This window comes from Tenrec ecaudatus, chromosome X (genome assembly GCF_050624435.1).
Source record: "Tenrec ecaudatus isolate mTenEca1 chromosome X, mTenEca1.hap1, whole genome shotgun sequence".
Lineage (NCBI taxonomy): Eukaryota > Metazoa > Chordata > Mammalia > Afrosoricida > Tenrecidae > Tenrec > Tenrec ecaudatus.
The window spans coordinates 166,310,416-166,330,882 of NC_134548.1; the positions used below are offsets into that span (position 1 = coordinate 166,310,416).

Here is a 20,467-nt window from a genome sequence, read left to right on the forward strand (position 1 = left end):
CAGCAAAGCTGGGACGGAGAGGGTCAGAGAGAGGTGCGAAGGAGAGAGATTCGAGAAGGTGGGGAGTGGAGCTCACTCATCTTCTCCAGAGAAAGGGAGAAGGGAACTGGGGAGCGCCTACAGGGGCAGGACCAGGGACTGGGGGTGTCTAAAGAAAATGGTCTTGTGATGGGGCACATCTGCCTGTCTACTGATCAGGAGCCAGTCGAGAGAGAGTCATCGATGGATGACTCTGGAGACAAGGAAACGCTTTGAGATGGACTCTAAGGCACAAGCCACAACGTTGGCCTCTCATCAGAACTGGGCCCGTTCACTCTGAGTCCCAGGGCCGAGGGCCGAAGGCCTGTGATGAGATGCCTCACTTGCCATAAGACTGCCCACATGTGTATACTAGTATGTGTACTGCATACCTTGTCTCTCTGCGACATGGTAAAAGAGGCGGCCCGTGGGGGTAGTGGATTTCTCATTGAACTGCTACCGCCAAGGTCAGCCGTTGGAGCCCAGCAACCACTCCTGGGCAAAACGATGAGAATTTCTGCTCTCGTAAAAATGGACCACCTCAAGTCCCCCAAGGACCGCTCTCTCCTGCCCTCAAGTCAGTCACTCTGAGCCGGGATAGGCTCGCTGGTGGTGATGTGGGTCCTAAAATGAAAACTTGTCTACGGCTGCTGAGGCCAAGTCTAGTGATCCTTTGAGTCCAGAATGCTAGTCACTGCTGTCCGCACGGAGGCACTGAGTTACCCTCGCACGCTTTGGGGTCTGGAGATTATGCACCTGATTAGGGAGGGGGGGGGACACTGGTTCTGCTCTGTCTTACAGGGTTACTGGGAGTTGGAACTGACTGGACAGCAAAGGGTTTGTTTGTGGCATTGGGCAAGCACCCCCCTCCCTTTCCCACACTCTAGAAGAGCCAGATTTTGGGCGTCTGCTGAGACCCTTTTGGGTCTGAGACGTCCTTCCCGTCCCTGGTGTGGCCAGTTCCCTACTTGGGTAGCTTTCAAAGAGCCAATTCTTTATTTCAGGAAGACTGAGCCTTTCGCTGTCATAAGCAGTGGAAATCACTCTGCCCATTTGTCATTTGTCCAACGACAGTTATGGTGGGTTTTGCCATACAGAAGTTTTTAATTTCTCCGTCTTTTCTTTTATAGTTTCTGGTTTGCATGACATACTTAGAAAGGCTGTCCCCGCCCCCAGGATGCCTTCTAGTACTTTTATGGTTTCTTTCTTCTTCGTCGTCTTTTTTTTTCTTCATTAAATTGGTCAGCCATCTGGAGTTGATTTTGGTGTGGAGTGTGAGGTAGGAAATTCAGCTTGTTTTTCCAAATGGCCAGTTGTTCCAACATCATTTACTGAGTAACACACTTTTTGATCCACTGATTTGAATCACAAGCACATTTGAGCTGAAGTTTGATTCATTTGACAAATGTTTCCTGGGGACTTGCTCAGGTGCTGTCCTCAGTGCTTGCTTGAGTGAGGAGGGAGGAAAGGAGTGAGGGCCATGAGGGACCTTGCAGGGTGTGAGAGACACACCCCTGGGACTTGCTTCCCACTCGAGCAGCCCACGTCTAAACTGAGACATGAGCTTAGTACGAGATTAAGGACCAGGAGAATTCTGTGGGGACCAAGCAGGAGGCCCACGTGACTGCGGGATGACTAGAGCTTGAGCTTCGGAGGAAAGGTTAGACAACTGTCTTCCATCAAACTCACAGCCAAGAAGTACAGTCACCAGCAGGTGAAATTGAGTGCAGAGCAATGGCTTGGCTGGGTTTTCGGAGTGGAGGTAGGAGGCCAGAGAGTGAATGGGAAGGACAGCCAGGTCCCGGCTAGGACAGCTGGGTGAATGGAGTGGCCATAGGTGAGGGAGGGCACTGATTAGGACCAGCCTGGTTGGAGTAGTGGAGGGGCAGAGGAGGCCTGGGGTGGGCCTTGCCCAACGGGCAGGCCATGCTTCTGTCTGGCGGAACAGTTGGGTGGGGGAGATGAGGGCAAAAAGGAAACCAAAGGAATGGCCTGTTTTCGCCTCCGTTTTACTGGGGAGAAAGTGGGAACCCAGAGAGGGCAAGTGACTCACCCAAAGTCGCACAGCTATTTATTGGCACAGCTGAGAGTTGCACCCCAACGAGAGTCTATGCTTCTTACCAGGGAGGTCAAGAGAAGCCGGTTTTTTCAGGGGGGTAAGTGATCAGCTGCAGCAACTATGTGAGTATCGTTGATGGGGATGTCACTGACACCCCTCCACACACACACACAGCGCAGTGTCCATTGCTCTTGGTGCTGAAGAACAGCTGTTGTGGACTGAAGGGTGTGTCTATGGAGGTGTGGACACGTATGGTGGGTGAATCCAACCGGTTTTGCTTATCCTTTCGTGTCATGATGGGCATCTGGGGGGATGGACATGTCTGGGAGGCAGAGGAGAAAGGGGTGTTTAGACTGAGGGGAGATCTTGAGCCAGTGAGGAGGGGCCAGCTCCATGGCTCTGTGCCCTCTGGTCTTTCGCAGTGCTGGTCGTCACCTTGGGCAGGCATAAAGCAAGCAGATAATTGTCCAGATGTCATGTGGTGTCAGGCAGTAGTGATGGAGGGACAGCAGGGCAAGGGAGATTAAGATCGTGGCAAGCAAGTGGTTGAAGGGGTGGGCCACTGAATCTAAGGAGAAAGTGGAGAGGGTAGGGCTACTGGGTACCAAGAAAGCTGAGGAGCTGGTGGGTGGGCAGTTGTCCCGGCAGTAGTGGAAGGGCCTCCCCGAGAGCAGATGGATTCAGAAGGTGAAGGCTGCGTCAGAGATGCCAGAGGGGATAGCAGCTGTGCTGGTGGCCCAGGCGGTTGTGCTGGCATGAAGAGGGTCTTCAGAGAAGCATCCAGAGAGAAAGATGAGCCCCCTCCGCTGGAAGGGGCTCAGGTGCACAGTGGCTGCAAGCCAAGCAGAGAAGTTATCACAAGCACCGTTTTCTTCTGAGAACCCCAAGGAAGATGCCTAGCCCCCTCCTGCCTGTGCGTTCTCGGGGGTGGATGGGTACCCTTCACCCGGAGGAACAGGTTGGCAACCCTTGGGGCTGGTCAGAGCCGGTGGTGACAGTGGCATCGACCAGCTGCAGTCCATCTGGCTGGAGCTCGCTCTTAGGCAGTGCACTCTCACCTGTACTGCCATCACCTTGCCAGGTCTCCTAGCTCAGGCCCCAGGTAGGTGTGGGGGCCGCACAGGGCCTGGCAAGTCTCTAGTACCAAGTCTGCTCTGAGGGTCTCTGGAACAGGGTTGCAGCTGAGGGGCCCTGGATGAGGGGCGCTGGGCAGGAAGCCCATCATCTCCTCCTCACGGCTTCCTCTCCTCCTTTTCCCAGGAGCCTCCTCACCGCCAACTGAACTAAACTCCGGAAAACCATGGCGGGGAGGTTTTCCAATTAGAACATTCTTTTTCCAATCTGGGATGATTCTGAAAGCAGCAGAGAGCCATTCTTCCGAGCAGGCAGGATGCGTTGCCAGCAAGGCCTGGCTGGGCCACTGCCCTTGTGCTCCTCCGCCTGGCCTGCACCCCCGCCACCCCCACCCCAGCAGCTGGGTGCAGGCAGGAGTGGGCCAGCCAGTAAGCAAGGCAAGCATAGGTTTCGTGCTGCTTACTTACTAATGCTAGAAAATTGATAACCTCTTACCTTGTCCCTTCTAGGGGCTGTGAGTGCAAAGGAGCTGGGAGAGAGACAGCTGCCAGCCCGACCTAGAAACAGCATCTTTGATGTGGTGAAAACACGGGAAACTGTTCACTGCAGATGAGTCAGTAAGCACCAGGAAGGCCGAGCTTACCTTGCGGACTGGGTGATCCACCCCTGGTCCAGGCTGGGGGTGGGAAACGGGACCAGGTGGCGGGGTGCCTTAGAGCTGGAAGATAAGGCCACTGCTCCCAGAGGTGCTTCTGCCTGCAGCCAAGATCCCCAGACACCGATCCCACCCCGTAGAAGCTGAACTGGCTGGCCTCCCCCATCACACGAGGAGCTGTGCCAAGCCTGAGCTGGGTCTGACTGGGCTGCATGAGGGAGGGAGGAGGAGGCAGGGCCTCCCCATGGGGACTCGAAGGGCTCCGCTTCACGCCTCTGATTTTCTGGGCCTCAGCTTCCCCATTTGTACATAGGGCTCAGGGGCTTTCCTTGGTTGGGCAGCTCCAAGTCCTTTGAGAGCAGGCCCCCTCAGCATGAGGGGCCCCACCTGTGTAGCCGGGCATTATCCCTGAGCACCCCGACAGAAAGCTGGTGTCACCACCCCCACAGCAGAGCTCTGCTGAGGGTCAGCTTGGGGGATGGGGAGGAGACAGGGGAAGACTGAGATCAGGGAGGGGCAGGGCCACGCTCAGGTCCTACAGGGAAGGACTCTTGCAAGACCTAGAACTTTCTAAGGGAAAGGGAGAGGGAAGCCACACGGTGTCCCTGAGAAGGAACTTGTGTCATGCGAAGGGGACCATTGGGCAGGGCTCGAGGCTTGCAAGCGTTTGGCATTGCTAGGTACACATCATTCAGGCTGGACGATACCCGAGGGGCCAGAGTTTTAGTGCAGACACAAGAAGCCTGTAGGGCCGTGAAGGTTGGCTAAGGGGCCAGGAGGTAGCCCTGGTGGTGGTGATGTAGGTGTCTTGGAGGATTTCTGTCAAGGTAGTGAACGGAGGCAGGGCAGGGCAGGGCAGGGCACTGACTGTTCGAGTCAAACCCGTTTGGAGGTGTGAGCAGGCACAGGAGGGAGGGGCTGAGTGAAGGTTGGCCCCCTGAGCTGAGTTGTCCCACGGAAGCAGGCCTAGCCAGGGGCTGAGTCATCTGGGAAGGGCTTGCGGCCCCAGACAGCCCTTAGACACCCCTCTGGGTCAGGCTCTTCAGCTCCCCACTGAGTTAGGGCTGGGAGGGGCGGATCTTGTCCACTTGCCTGCTGGTGACCTTGGGAAGGAAGAACCACCAAGTTGGTTCCCCCACACTGAATCCCTCACTGTGTAACCTACAGTCTACCCCTCTAAGCCAGGGACACCTCAGGGGACCAAGTCCCAGACGTAGGTAACACGCCCAAAGCCATATAATAAGTATTCTTCCATTAGGAATGCCACATCAAGCCAGGGACTTGTTTGGTGCCTCCTCCATCTTAGCCCCTGCACCGGGGTAGGAGGCCACTGGACCTGGTGCTGGAAGCAGAAAAACCTTGGTTGGCAAGAGACACCGATGAACTGGATGGCGCTATACATAATCTCCCAGAGGACGCCCAGTGCAAGAGAGGCAGGCCCTTAAGGGGAAAGATTGACACATCGGCTGTCACAAGGCTTAGGCAGAGAAAGCATTTCGACGAGGGCGCAGGGCAGGGCGGTGTGTCCTTCTGTTGTGCAGAGAGTCGCTATGGGTTGGAATCACTTCCACGGCACCTAACAACAACAGACGCCCATCACGTATACACAGAGGAGGCCAAGTGATGCCATGATGAGTCAGAGGGCCACCCTGCAGTCACTGCTCCTGGGCTACAGCATTGCCGTCAGCAGGAAGTGACCACTGGGCCTTGAACTCCTGAAGGATGACTAAGAGGTCACTAGAAGACAGAGAGGCCATGGCCAGGCCAGCAGTGGGGGCTCAGGGTGCTGCTCCTGCCTTTTTAATAAAATAACTGCGTTCCAAGTGGCTGTGGTAGGGGTGGAAGGGCCAGTGCTGCAGTGAAAGGGGCAGCCCAAGCAGTGGTGTCACCAGGGCTACAAGTATCCTCCAGGCACCTGCCCGCCATTGGGTGGAGAGGAGGGTCTTTACCTTGATCACAGGGGGCGAGGGAGTGGCTTGGGTAGCTGCTTGGGATAGGGGCAGTGGCACTCAGGCCTATGCGGGGGCAGACAACTCACTCCACTTCGAGGTTTACACTGAGTGCCCCATAACACCAGGAATTACTGTCTGACCCCAGAGTACAGCTCCAGGGGAGAAAATGTGGGGTCTGTTCCACACAAGGATGTAGGGAGTCAAAGAGGGGAGCTCCCAGCCCCTGAATGGGGGGAGCCGGGTTCCCAATCACCTGCTTCAACTACTGAGCTGGCCATCTATTGGCTGGGAAGGAAGGGGACCAGGAAGGAGACTGGCCCAGAGGAGAGAGGATGGGGACTGTACTAGGTAGGTGGATAGTGACCATAGAGATGAGGGGCCACATCCCTGCGGGGCGACAGTTGGACTGATAGGCTAAGTAAGCCAGGGACTTGTTCGGTGCCTCCTCCATCTTAGCCCCCAGCCCAGGGTCTGGCTCAAAGCCCACCCTCAAAATACCGACTGTGCAGGCCAGTGGGGGTGAAGGTGATGAAGAGTTCGCTAGGGTGCTGGGAGAGCCCCGGGCCGGGCAGCCTCTTCTTGGCACAGGCCAGCAGGACTTCCTGCCGAGCCTGGCTGTGCCTCCCCCGCCGTCTGGCGCTCCATCTGTGAAATGGATCTGGGGAGGTCCTGGGCCCTTTGGGGCTCAGGAGCTCAGGGCGGGGGCGGGGCTGGGGGGTGCGCAGGCGGCGTAGGCGGGTTTGACCTCGGTTTCCCCAGAGCAGGGGTGGGGAGGGCAGGGAATGAGGGGTGGGGAGCACTGGGAGAGCTGGCCTCTGTTTTCCAGAGAGCAGGGGTCTTGTGGGGAGTGGAGGGGCAGGAAGCTGGCTGGCCTCAGGCTCCCCAGAGCAGGAAAAGGGGGGCGAGGGGTGGGATAGGGGGCGGGCTGGCCTCCGTTTCCCTGAGAAGGGTCTGGGGGTGGGGGCGGGCAGGGGGTAGGGGGAAAGGTGGGTAGGCGGGGGCAGGGGGGATAGGCTTCTGTTTCTCTGAGAGCAGGAGGGGGTAGGGTGGGGATGAGGGGTGGGATAAGGGGCTGGCTAGTCTCAGTTTACCCTGAGCAGGGATGGGGGTTGGGATGGGGTGGGGGGCAGGGGGCGGGTCGGCTTCGGTTTTTCCCAAGAGCGGGCTTGGAAGGGGGCGGACAGGGGGCGGGCCGGCCTCGGTTTCCCCGACGGTGGAAGGGCGGAGGCCGCAGAGTCCTCGCGGGAGAATGTGGGGAATGCGCTCAGCGCATCTACCTAGCGGGCGCGGACAGAGGAATGGGCCGGCCCAGGGGAGGGGCGAGGGGCGAGGCCGGGCCGCCTCAGCAGAGAAAACCTGTTTGTGCGCTGCGGACGCGTCCAGTCCGCGCCTCTGCCGCCGCGCCCGCGCCCGCGCCCGCCCAGCCGGCACCTGCGCCAGGTAGGGCTGTCGAGTCGCTGTCGTCAGCGGGCGGCACCCGAGCCGCGTGTTCGGGCCTAGGGCCCGGGGACAGGGACCCCTCAGGGCGTCCCTTTCCTCGCGTCCTTGCTGCCTACCCGCTGGCAGCATCCCTGCCGGGGTCCCTGGGGAGGCCGGGTTTCGCCTTTTCTCTGTGAACTGGACCAAAGGAGACTGCGTGGCTGGCGGGGCCCCGCTAAGGCAAGTAGCCTGGATCCCTGTGGGGGCTCTTTCTGAGTGTTAGCACATGGCCTGGCCCGGGTGCGGTGGGAGGGGGGGGAGCGCACAGGATCGGCAGGTCAACCTTAAGTCCATTTTATGGACGAAAAACTGAGCCTTGGGACTTTGGGCAGGGGATCCCAGAGATTGCTCCTGCATGGCTGCGCGGTGGCAATCTGGAAAGAGAGCTGCGCAGACCGAAGGCGCCGAATCGGGTGTCACAGCGCGTAATCTACGGGATCAGCAGCGCAGTCTCTGTGGCTGGATTGTTTGGCTGCGGGTAGGGGGAGCCAAGAGTCATGTCCTCTTTGGAAAGGCGGATGATGCGGGTGTCCGAATGAGGCCGCGGCAGTGCCTCCTGTGGGTGCTATCTGCTACTTCCCACGGTCCGGCTGGGGGTGGGGAGAGTGGGCTTTGGGACTCCGGAGGGCGTGTGTGTTCTAACAGTGGGAGGCGAGCGGCAGAGTCCTACAGCAGAGCTTTGCGCAGAGCTTCTGGACTTGAGCCTGGGAGAGCATGCAGGCCAGTGATCCAGGGCAGACAGTGTCACCATGGGCCTTGGGCCATTCCTCTCTTGCTTCAGATGTAGGCCTTACATGTCGCCCTTTCTTTTTTTTTTTTCTTTTCTTTTTTTTTCAGTGGCCCGGAATCAGACCCTGTCTTTAGACAACAGTCTCAAAGACCTGGGTTCGAGTTCTAATTCTCCTGATCTGACCCACTTCCTTTCATGCCCCGGCCCTCCAGGTGGCCTCGTTCCAGTCCTCCAGACATCCACACCCCAGGGACAAGGGGACCATGGGCCACACAAGGGTCTGAGCTCTGACTGGGAGGATCAAGGCAGGCAGGCTCCCTGGAGGAGGGCCTGGGAAACAGAGCTTCAGCCTGCTTGACTCTGGACAAGGCATACACACTTGTCCAGAAAGACCAAAGCTGCTTCTGCCAGCGCCAGCCCTGCCGCCCAAGGGAGTGACAACGTGGCAGGGGTCAGCTCCATTAATAAAGCCACCTCACTTCCCTCCCAACCCAGAGTCCAGATGTAGATAAAGCCTTCCATGCCAGAGGCCAGGATTGCTACCCCAGCTTGTGTTTCTGCCTCAGTGTCCCCCATGCGTCAACCAACCACCTGTACCCAACAGGCACCGAGAAGTGCCTCAGACTGACCTCGGTTGCAGGGAAGCCCGGGGCCCTCCCTCCCTGATTACAATTTCCACTGAGGACCCGCTACAGACCTCAAGGGGCCAGCATGGGGACCAGCAGCTCCTCTTCTGCTTGCTGGGTTTGTGGTGGCAGAGGCAGGCGCTTCACATTCATTCTCATTTCACTTTGGGGAACTGCCTCCTGAGGGTGACACTGGAGTCAGGTTGGACAACTGGTGGAGACTGGATGGGGTGTGTGTGTGAGAGAGCCGTCCATTGTTTCCCACTCCTGGGACGTGTGGCCACTTTTCTCACCAGCAAGGATGCTGATGAGGATTAGGGTTCGCCAAGCCAAGACTAGGCCCCTGATTGAAGCTCTCAGCTAGTCGTTCCAGAGTCACATCTGAGTTCCGCTTTGCTGCAGAACGTGTCATTCTGAGCATGATTTCTGGATACCTGCTGCATTGAGACTAGCTAGTCCAAATTCAGTAGGCATCCGGAAATCAAGGTCAGAACGAAGCGTCCTGCAACAATGTGTTGAAAACTTTGTTTAGGAAAGTTGAGATAGTAGCCCAGAGAGCTCCCAAGAAGCCTTATCTGTGGCCCTCTGGTCACATTTCTCATGGATTCTCCTCCGAGGACTCGACATTTTGTTGCTAGCCTTATGTGATCCTGCTCTTCCACTGCTAGGATAACAAACAGAAGGAGCCCAGTTGGCAGAGTGGTTATGTACTGGCCTGTTAACGGCATGGTCAGCAGTCTGAAACCACCCTTGCAACGAAGTTTTCTACTCCCATAAATAGTTACAGTCGTGGAAACCCACTGGGGCGCTTCTGCTCTACCCTAGAGGGTCACTGTGAGTCCAAATGGACTTGATGCTGGTGAGTCCGATGGGGGCTGTGATCTGAGTGAGGGTGTTACAGCCCTCCCTATTCCTGCCTCATTCATTTAACAAATGTAACGGAATCCCTATGAACCTAACCTAGCCCTGCCTCAGCACCACATAGCGGTCAGGCGTCTATAACATATCTCCAATGCAGGATAATTACAGATGATCCCCAAATGGAGTACAACCACACAACATCAAGAATTGTGGCCTAGCCAATTTGGCAAGGCGTTTTAGGGGGACACAGTTCAATCCATGACATGCCCCCCTTTAGCTCCCCCTCCCATATATTTCATGTGTCAACTTGGCGAGGCCATGGTTTTCAGTGGTTTGTCCGCTATGTAATGCGGCACTTACGTAGTGATGTGTTTTGGCAATTAGTTAATGGTGTGATCATCCCTGACGTCCTCACACGGAGCACTTCCTAGATTTAGGGACAGATTGATGCCAAGACACACGGAGATCTTCAAGGAATGCCAGGCCCACAGATGTGGGAAGGAGACCAGGCCCTTGCAGCAAAACTTACACAGAGCAAGAGCCTTGCCCTCAAGCAGGCAATGGGAACCACCTGCTGGGGTCTTTCTGATACCCTGTCTCTGATAAGCCACTCGTCAAGGGAGCGTGTCTTCATCTCTGTACTCCAGGCCTCAGCTGGCCTGTGTGGCCACCTGCTCTGACATCCGCTGGGCGGGTTGATGAGTTCTCTGCCAGTTTTTCCATTTGATGGCTTCCAAGATACTTATACAACAAAAGACGCTTTGAAGCCTCCCAGCTGTTCTTGAGGCAGGCAGGGTGGTATTGAGTGATTTTCTCCAAGAATATTTGAGGCTCACACAAAGGTTTGCCTAAGCACGGGGCCATCTTCTACTCCCACACTGTATGGGCAGAGCTGGAAGGTTAACCCTGGGGGGTGGGACACACGCCCCGGGGAATTGGGTGCCTGAGAGTATGGCCAGAGATGGCGGGCAACAGAATCACTGTCCAGGCATCAGGCCACTGGATGGTTCTAGCACAGTGGTTCTTAACCTTCCTAATGCCGTGACCTTTTCATACAGTTCTTCATGTGGTGGTGATGCCCCCGCACCCCGAACCATGAAATGATTTTCATTGTTGCTTCATCACTGTCATTTTGCTACTGTTATGAATCAGGCGACCATTTGAGAAAGGGTCATTTGACCCCCAAAGGGGTTGCAACCCACAGATTGAGAACCGCTGTTCTTGAGGGAGCTGGAGAGCAGCTGCCTTCAGAGCAGGGGCCCCAGGGCAGCCGGCATAGCCTTCTACACCCACCCCGCAGTGCCTCAAAGCTGTGCCTGGGCCCAGACTGCCGGGGTTCAGAGGAGATGCCAGCTCTGAGGTCCATGATGGCAGGCCCTCAGCAAGATGCCGTGATTGTGTGCTCAGCTGGTCACTTTGTGGTGACGAGGTCAGTTTCCCGGAGACCTTGAGGTGGCTGACGGTTGCTATGGCTGCCATGTTCACAGCCGCCAGTTCCTGGGGGAGACTGAAAGACAAAATCATCCCACTGGAACCAGGACAGGCTCTCCACACCAGAAGCTGAGGGACGGAGCTCTTTTGTTGGGGCTGGAGCCACTGGGCCTCCCCGGGCCTGGCCAACAGGGCACCTCTACTGCCCGTGGCTCCTGCCGGCCTCCCGGCCCCAGCTGATGCGCTCCTTCCCAACACTCGAGGCGATGCTCGAGAGGAAGAAAGCGGGAAGGAGGGGTGGGGTGCTGCTTTTTCCTTTGAACCTCATTTGGGTCACCTGGGACTACACTAAATGGCCCTGAACATTGTTTGGCTGCTAACTGCACAGTCACCATGAGAGAGAATCCACTTGGAGGACAGTGTTAGAGACAGGTGGGGCTGAACTCATAGGCACTGACCCTGCTCCTGTGAGTTTGCAAGACTGTAACTCTATGGGCGTTGAAAGCCTCATCTTTCTCCCTGAAAACTGCTGGTAGTTTCTAACTGTGGACCTTTCAGATGGCAGTCCAACTCATAACCCCTAGACCCCCAGGGCTCCTAGAGAGATGCTAGAAATCGTGAGAGAGAGAGAAAGAGAGAGAGAGCTTGTGTGTGCCTGTGTGTGCGTGTGTGTGTGCATGAATGTGTGTGTTGCTTAGTTGGGGTTTGGGTCTGGGCTCTGAGGCCCCCCCAAACCCTTTTAGTGCCTTGGCACCCAGCCCTGCAGGAGGGGCCCTTACTACACCGGCGCGACGGATGACAATGTGACTTGGCAGGGCAGAGAGTGCATTAGCAAGGGGGCCTATTTGGAGTGAGAGGACTCCCAGGCTCTGCTGCCTGGCCTCCCCAGACATGTTCCAGGGTCCTGCCCACCAGCCTTCGAGGCCAAATGAGGTGTCCAGTAGACCTAAGCCATCACTTTTATCTGCCCCACTCCCAGTGGGAAAAGAAGCGGTCGTGGGAGGGAGCCTAGGCCCACAGGAGTGGTGGGTGGCCAAGGCTGTCCCTCACCCACACTGCCTCAGATAGCTGCCTCCCAGGGCCCCTCCTGCACTGACGCCTAGAAGTCTACAATCTGGGGTGTTGGGGGGGGGCGGGAAGGTGGAATTCCAGACTTTCATGCAAAAGTCATTTCCCTGTAAAGCCCATTACAAACACCCCCTCCGTGCCCACTTTTTCCATATTGCGTTTTTTCCCTCGGAGACCCACGTCCCCTCCAGCTCTTTCTCCATGCCGAACCTCCTTCCTGCTGCTCCATGGGCCTCCACAGAAGCCCCAGAGACCTGGCCCCAGGGAGGGTCACTAGAGGGTCACTGCTGTTCCCGCCACTGGCCCAAGGCCCGGAGCCAGCCCAGGGTCTCCTCGATCTCAGAGTTGGTGCAGCTGCTCAGCGCTCGCTCGCCCCGGCAGCCCTGCTCACACTCTCCAGGTGGCCCCCTCCCTCAGCAGCTACCTTGTGGACCTGCCTGCATCTTGTGCCTTCTGCAGCCTGGCTCTTGGCACATGTGAGACGCCGATGCCCTACTGCTGCCAGGACTCTGCAACCCCCCCCCCCCACCGCCGCCAAGTCCTTTTGGGTGGATGGGGCTGTACATGCAGAGGTAGAACAAGGCAGCAAGGGGGCTTCTTCCAAGCCAGGGGGCATGGGGATGGGTAGTTGCTGGACCCAGGGAGTGCTTGGAACTTGGATTCCTGAAGGCTTCCCCATTTGGATTCCCTGTCCAGTGCTCTTTCCTGGGCACCTGAGCCAAGAGAGGCCATAGTGGCAAGTGGTTTCTTGGAGCAAGGCCTGCTGTGGTGTAACAGGGAGTGTGTCCATTGCTCGGCTGGCCTCTTATTGGCTACTCGACCTTGACAAACCCCTTCCCCCCACATCTAGGACTGCACCGTGGCCCCCTCCTGTGAAATGGCAGATGCAAGTGATCCTGTCTGATGCTTTTGCGTTCCATGATGCCACCCGTCCCCCTGTGCTCCACACTGCCCTCTTTGGGGGCACTTTTCAGCATTCACTTCCCAAGGGGAAGACTGGCCACTGGAGACTCCTTGTCCAGGGGGAACCCTTTTGGAGTGAGAGGGAGGAGGAACCTCACTCCCACCCCCTAGATGCCCTCCAGTGACCCCAGCTATCAGACAGACGAGGAGGGGTTTGTCCAGGAAGGGGCCGAAGCTCCTCCCTGCCCACACCTTGATTTCGGGTTTCTAGCTTCCGGGAGAAGGAGAATCTATTCCTGTCATTGTTAAGTGCCTTCGGGTGGTTTCCAACTCATAGCAACGAAAGAAACCCTACAGGGGCCTGCGCCATGCACGCAATTGTTCCTATGCTCGAGCCCATTGATGCAGCCATTGTGTCCGCCCATCTCCTCGAGGGTCTTCCTCTTTGTCAGTGCCCCTCCACTGTACCAAGCGGGATGGCCTTCTCCAGGGCCTGCTCTCTCCTGACGACACGTCTACAGTCCGGGAGGCCAAGTCTGGCCATGCTCCCTTCTAAGGAGCACTCTGGCCGGACTTCTTTCAGCAGGGCTTTGTTCGTTCTCCTGGCAGCCCATGAGACAGTCAGTGTTCACTGCCAACATCATAATTCACAGGCATCAAGTTTTCCTTATTCGCTGCCCAGCTTTTGCATGCATGCAGTGATTGCAAAGAGCGTGGCTTAGGTTAGATGCACCTAGTCCTCCAAGTGGCAGCTTGGCTTTTAAGCCGAAGGAGCAGGGCTTCTCGTCCTCTTCCAGGCTCTGCAATAGGAGCCTCCTCCTCTGCCCGTGGGGCACAGAGGTGGCAGGCTCCCAGCACACCCCATTCTGACAAGCCCTGACTCCCGTGCCCCTGGGCGGAATCGCCTGTGTGCAGCCTGCCCTACTCCCAGAAGGTGAGGCTACAGGGGTTTGTGCCCCTCCACACTGGTAGGAGGCCATGCGGGTGACCAGCACCCCCTCCACACTTAGGAGCCAACCTTCCTCTGCCTCTTCCCCTGTCAGTCGCCCTGCTCAGGTCCTTATACCGTCCCCTTGCTGGCATTCAAGTTCTCTGGAAGAAGCTGCCCATCCCAGATGGGGAGGGGAGGGGATCCAGGCAAGGACTTGCCACCCCTGAGGTGCTCCTGGTGGGGGGTGTGTGCTGCAGCTGACCCAGAGAGAGGGTCGGGGTGGGGTGACACACCCAGCAGGCGCCCCTCATGCTTGCAGGGACTCTTGGTGCTTTGCCCTGCAGACACCTGTGGGACGTGTCCTGAGGCTCCTGGGGTAGTGGCGATGGCCAGTAATGGGCGGGAGGTCCTTCTGTGGGGAAAGGGTGCACACCAGAAGGGGGACCAGCAGGGTGGTGATTCCTTCCCTCATCCCGCCCCACGCACACACACAGGCCCTGCGTCAGTGGAGCGTTTGCGTCACTGTCTGCGGAGCCCCTAGCGTCTGCCCCTACCCCCAACACACAGGATGACACAAGCCCCACTCTGCTCCAGAAGCCCCTGCTCTAACTCGCTTGGCCTCTGACAACACAGAACACAGTGGAAGCAGGCAAGTCTGGAAGCAGGCTCCGGTGCTGCCTCATTGGCTCCTCTCTCCTCTTCTGGCCAATCAGGTCCAGTCATCAATGTTGCCGGGCAGCCTGAAGAGGCCCCAGCCTGGATGGAGAGGGTGGACCTGGAGCAGGCCTTCTGGAGGGCCCTGCCCCTGTGCCTTCTCCAGCTTCCCTGCCTGTCCTGTGGGCCGCCCCTCAGCCTACGAGCCCAAGAGGCACCTGTCTGCTGATGGGAGATTGGGAAAGAGTGGGAAGAAAGGCCAGGAGGGCTGCCTGGGGTCCTAGCTGGTGGCATCAGAGGGCAGGGGCTTTCTCAGACTAGATAGGGCGATCTACCCCCAGCCTAGAGGGGTTCCAGTGGTGTGCCGTGAGGGACAGAGCCCACGCATTCTTTTGGGGGCCCAGGCAGGCGCCTCAGCAAAACATTGTCTGACTTTCCCAAAGGAGAAATCTCTACCATGAAGGTGCCCACACGGGATGAGGCCATGCCCCAGTGCCCGCACTCCCAAGTCTTGGGACAGGGAAGAGTAGGGGCAGATTTTGAGGGACCCACTTTCCCGAAAGGCATTTGTGGCATGTTGGCGCCATTGGAACAAAGGTCTGGTGGCTGGAAGAGCAAATCGCCACCCTGGCCACCAGGCTGTCTAGTGGGTGCTAGGGGTAGATCTTTCCTGTTCTAGCTGTTTGTGACTGCAGGCAGCCCTTGGCTAGTAGCTGCACCATTGTGTGTGTGTGTGTGTGACCTGTTTCTGTGTCTGTCCTTCTCTCCTACAAGGCTCAGTCAAAAAGTGCTGCAGCTAAGGTTCCACCCCAAACCTGTCTAGCCATGTCTTCCCAACCAGTGGATGCTTGCAGACAAGTCCTTTCCTGAGTCTCGTGGGCTGGTCTTTCCACAGGAACCCCTGGGTCCATTACACTCAAGGTAGTGGGGTCAGCTCAGAAAGTGACATCTGCTTCAGATTCCAGAGGGATCATCTTCATCGATTTTCTCGCCAGACTGTCACAGCGGCTTCTTAGGAAAATGTCTTAAGAAAATTGAAAACTGCCTTGGCGGAAAACAAAAGTGGGTCAGGGGAATTGCCTCCATGACACAGCTACCCTACCGCCCAATCTTGCCCCCTCAGACGTTGATTTGTTATCCTGCTGCAGAGAGCACTTCAAAGGGTTTGTTTGAGTCCCTCGAGGAGGCTAAAATGGTCCTTTGGGCATGGTGACCATCAAAGAGCACAGCGATTTTAGGGAAAGGTTAGAGAGATGGGGACCCTGCCTTCCGAAGGGTAGAGACTGAGATGGAGGATGAGGACCGACCCTATTCTGTGATCACCTTGTTCACTGCAGTGATAACAGGCAGGAGGTTCAGGACTTGAACACTGATTTTTGGAGGGGGGCACAATCTGACCCTTTAGGGTCCCTCCACAGCTGTCATTCTGCATCTCCTTGACCCTGTCCTGATTTTGTCAAGTGGCTTCTTTGGTTGTGATTTGGCTGGCAAGGTGTGGGTCTCCATGAGATCTTGGCTCCCTGGTTTGGTACTGGCCCTGGAACAGGCTTTCAGCACTCTCCTGCCAAATTCACGGTGGAAACAAGTGGCCACTGTTCTCAAGGGCTTTGGGAAGTGTGTCTTTGGGGTACCCTGTCCAGGATACCTCGTTCCCATGCTCTCTGGCTGAGGGGAGAGAGACACTGGCCTGTGGCATCCCTGGTGATGAGCTGTTCATGGCAAGCATCCTCGGGCTGCTCCCAAGGAAATTGATGGCAGTGTGGCTCTTGCTGATGTGGCGAATGGGGTCCCCCACCCTACCTGATCTCCATGTGAACATTTTCAGGCCACAGTATGGGCGGGCGGGGTTGAGTCCACGAGGGGCTCAGAGGTTTGGCAGGCTGGGTGACCTCAGAGGGGTGGGGGTGGGGGGTTAATGTTGTCCACGGCCTCAGAGACTCCCACAGCCAGAGGGCTGCACCCCAGAGCCAAGATGGTGAAGGACCAGGGAAAAGGACAAGCATCAGCTGTGGGGGGAGGTCAGAGGCTTGCAGGCCTCCTCCCTGAGGGCGATCAGTGGCCAGGCTGCAGTGGGCCCCACTCCCTGCTGTTAAGGACACTGGACAGGCCTGCAGGCATCTGTTTGGTTCCTGTAGGTGGGGGTTACACCCGACTGATAATGGTTCCTATGGAGATCCAGAGAACAAGTCCAAGTTAAGCTGCCACCCTAAATCTAGGATCCACCCATCTTGTCACGTGTTTACCCACAACCCCTCCTCTTCCTATTGCATGTATGCCCCTAGACCACCCTCTTCCATTGCTGTATAACCTATAGTGCAACCCCTTCCTGTGACGGATGTCTCTACCTGTAATTAGTGGGCTTGCATGACCCCCAAAGGTATATAGGCCTGGGTGAGCAAAAGAGATCCCCCTCACTCACTCGCTTGGCTCCTCTGCTCTCCTGTCCTCGCTGCCCTGTTTCCCTTTCCCCTTGTCCTCCTTCACTACCCCCTCCACATGGACCATCAAGCGGGGCTGAGGTGAGCAATGCGACCATGAAATGTGTCTGACTCCATTATAGCAATATCTCTCATGCTCTCAATGACTTTACTATAATATTTATTTGTCTCAACTGTACAATTGTGCTTACTGTACCCGTGATTAGTGGTAGGGGGGCTGGCCCTCTCAATTCAAGCCACAATCAGCTGACTGGTCACAGATCAGAGCCTTTGTGGCATCGTGAGTTACCAGTGGGGCTGATAACCACAGGGCTAGCAGTTCCAAGCCACCATCTGCTCTGAGGGAGAAAGGTGACGGACGTTAGTTCGTCAGCGTTAGTTACAGTTTCAGAAACCCACAGGGGCAGTTCTACTTTGTTCTATAGGGTTGGGATCAACTCGATGGCAGGGTGTGTGTGTGTGTGTGTGTGTGTGTGTGTGTGTGTGTGTGTGTACAATTGGGGAAACTGAGGCCGTTCTGAGCGGACCTGAGTGTTTGGTCTCTTAGTCCTCACCCTCCTTCCCACCCATACTATCTAGCCTGAAGTCTTCCTACTGCAAACTCTCTCCCATATGCCAAGGGCCCAGGGGTTGATCCTTAGAATATTCTGGAAGGCTTCACGTCTTGACATTCTCATCTGTCACCTTGCATGGTTAGCCATTGATACTGGGTGAGCAGTTCCGGGCAGACAGGTGGATGTGCCACTCCCAAGCCACTGCTCCTCACATATTGCCGCCCCGAAGGACAAATAAATGTTTGTCTTTCTTCCCAGGAGCCCCATTGACGCCACTGAGAAGGGACCTACAGAGGAGACGCCATGAACAGCCTCAAAGGTGGGCCAGGACCCCCACATCTGGAGGGTTGGAGGGGGCCCTGGGTCAGGGCTCCCCTCTGAGGCTGCTGCTTTGCCCCATTAGCTAAGGCCCTGGCCCCTGCTGAGGAGGAACGCAACAACGTCCTCAAGCAGATGAAGGTACGGACCACCCTGAGAGGGGACAAGAGCTGGATCGCGAAGCAGGACGAGTCAGAGGGGCGCACCATGTGAGTTCCGGCCAGCAGTGGGTGTAAGGGGAAGCAAGGGGTAGGTCAGCCAGCTGAGGGCAGTACTTGACAGCCCCAGGAGTTGGGGAGCCTGCAAGAGTGGAGGCGCAGGCCAAAGTGAGGTGGGCAAGACCTTAGGGCCAGAGGGCTCTAGCCGAGTTCCCTGTGCCTGCCTGGAGGCCTGACCTGGAGGTAGCCAGTGGCTGCTGGCAGGAGCCTAAAGCCTACACTTTTCGGACTGCTCTCTCTTCAGAGAACTACCTTCTTTCCGGAGCCGCGCCACCTCCTTTACATCCCCAGGAGAGGTCCAGAAAGCCAGGTAAGGGTTGGGCCCAGGCAACTAATGGGGAGGAGCAGCAACAGAGAGGGAGTCTGAATCAAGAAAGGACCCCAGGTGGGCAGGCTTTCTGTGCCGAGGGTCACTCTGCGCATCCTAGGGGCCGCTGTGACACATTCATTGTCTCGCAGTTCTGGAAGCCGAACCAATGGCTTCCTTGTCGGGAGCTTTGGTTCCTTGTCCTCCCGTGGCATCTGCCTGCCCTGTGTGTGTCTGCGTTCACTCCGCTCTGTTTTTATAATTCACAAGTGCCTTAGGATCCACCCTACACTGGCCTGACCTCAGCTGAGTGACCGAGCCCATTGCATTAGATTGTATTAGCTACTAGGGGACCCACTCAGCCCAAAGCTGACACTTTTAATTACAGGTCTGCAACTAGGCTGGTGTTTGTCCACAGCACCTGTAGTCTTGTGTCCCTGCTCAGTTGATCAGATGGTGGAGGAGGAGAGCTGTTCCGTCAGAGGGGCTGTGTTACAGGCTGGGGCTAGAATCTTCCTAGGGGACACCTTGGGTCTTGCTCTTCGGGCCTTCCACTGATTGGACAAGGCTCACCACATCATGGAGTCTTCATCTGCATGACATAACATAAGTGACTGAAATGCTAGTCACATATTAATCCCATCACAGCCATATCTAGGGTGGGTTAGGTGGGGGGTAGGGTGGACCCCTCTGATGGGCCTCACTTCCCTTATCCCTTCTCTGTCCTCAATAGGCCTCTGAGCACACGAGCCTCCACGGGCTACATCATCAGGTGGGTAACACTGGCCCTGCCCACCCCTCCCCCACCTGCCCCTCCAGCGTTTCACAACATCTCCTGGCCTCTCTTCTAGGGGGGTGTTCACCAAGCCCATCGACAGCTCCTCTCAGCCCCCGCAACTCTTCCCCAGAACCAATGGAACACCCCAAAGGTGTGTTTGGGGGTGTCCTGCCCGCTGGGACAGTAGACCCTGTGTGGGGAGGATTCTGCCTGGTCCCCGGAAGAGGGCCAAGTGGCAGCTCGTGTACTGGGTCATCAGCAAGGATAGGCTTGGGATACAGTGGTCCTGGGGGTCTGACAAGCTGAGAGCAAAGAGGACAGGCCCCGGACCCCCTTACCTTTCCTGCAGTGCCAGCCCGGTGAGAGCAGCCAGCATGGGGCCGGGCCGCCCCTCAACGTCCGGCTACAAGCTGACCACCGAGGACTACAAGAAGTTGTGAGTAGGCGGCTAGCGGTCACTTGGGGCCCCCAGAGCACGGCCAGGCCTGAGAGAGTTGGGACCCAGGTGCCAGAACTCCCCAAGGATGCCCTCCACCCATCTTTATATTGTTTGTTCTGGGCCACTGCTCCCCAGGGGCAAGCTGGGTCCAGAGAGACAGCTGGGATGGGAAAGGTGGGGGCTGTCTGGGCAGAAGGAAAAAGGGGCAGGAGCAGGGCAGCCAGTGGTGTACTCAACCCTCGGCCCCCTAGGGCTCCCTACAACGTCAGGCGCAGCTCAGCAGGCGCAGCTGTGGAAGAGGAGGTGCCCTTCTCAACTAAAGAGCAGAAAAGGCGGTAAGAGTGTCACCGGGCATCCCAGTGGCTGGGGTCCCGGACCTTCCCCTCCCCCTTTGTGCAGTGGCCTGTTGGCCATAATGGGGAAGGGTCTTGTGGAAGGCCCCAGAAGATCTGCAGCACTAGGGGAAGGACCGGCAGTGGCGAGGACACCAGACCAGATGGGGCAGGGCGCGGGGCCCGTGCCTCTGTCTCCTCATCTGTAAACTGGGGATGATGAGCTGTTCCCTCGGTCTCCTGATCCCCGTCAGGTCTGAGGCTGCCAGCAGTGTGGTCAGGAAATCATCGGCCCGGGACCACTCCTATGTCCTGTCTGCAGCCAAGAAGAGCACCAGGTGAGTGTTCTAGAACCATCGCCCAACCACTGGACCTGGTTCTCCCTCCGCTGGTGACTGTGGCTTGAGATCTCATGGGACCTGCTTGGGTTCCCTTTCTGGAAGCCTGAGGGCTGCTGGGAGAGGGATGTAGATCTTACATGTGCACAGGTTCTGCCCGACCTCTCTGTGTCCTTTCCAGCAGCCCTACCCAGGAGCTGCAGGCCCCATTCATTGCGAAGCGGTGAGTGCCCCCCACGAGAAAGGGTCCTGGTAGTGAGGTGGGCGTGCGTGGGCATGGGGGGAGCCTATCTCTGAGCAAGAA

General features: G+C 57.1%; 1 protein-coding gene across 1 annotated transcript in view; it reads left to right on the forward strand.

Moving 5' to 3' along the window:
• Window positions 1-7,113: 7,113 nt before the first annotated feature.
• Window positions 7,114-20,467, forward strand: part of ZNF185 (zinc finger protein 185 with LIM domain) — a 52,283-nt gene continuing 38,929 nt past the window's right edge. Inside the window, exons 1-10 of the mRNA XM_075539224.1 lie at window positions 7,114-7,198; window positions 17,692-17,752; window positions 17,837-17,960; window positions 18,214-18,279; window positions 19,010-19,048; window positions 19,128-19,205; window positions 19,404-19,490; window positions 19,745-19,828; window positions 20,080-20,163; window positions 20,345-20,386. Of these exons, the coding sequence (XP_075395339.1) occupies window positions 17,737-17,752; window positions 17,837-17,960; window positions 18,214-18,279; window positions 19,010-19,048; window positions 19,128-19,205; window positions 19,404-19,490; window positions 19,745-19,828; window positions 20,080-20,163; window positions 20,345-20,386 (620 nt within the window). The 5' untranslated portion in view covers window positions 7,114-7,198; window positions 17,692-17,736. The remainder of the gene's footprint in view (window positions 7,199-17,691; window positions 17,753-17,836; window positions 17,961-18,213; window positions 18,280-19,009; window positions 19,049-19,127; window positions 19,206-19,403; window positions 19,491-19,744; window positions 19,829-20,079; window positions 20,164-20,344; window positions 20,387-20,467) is intronic.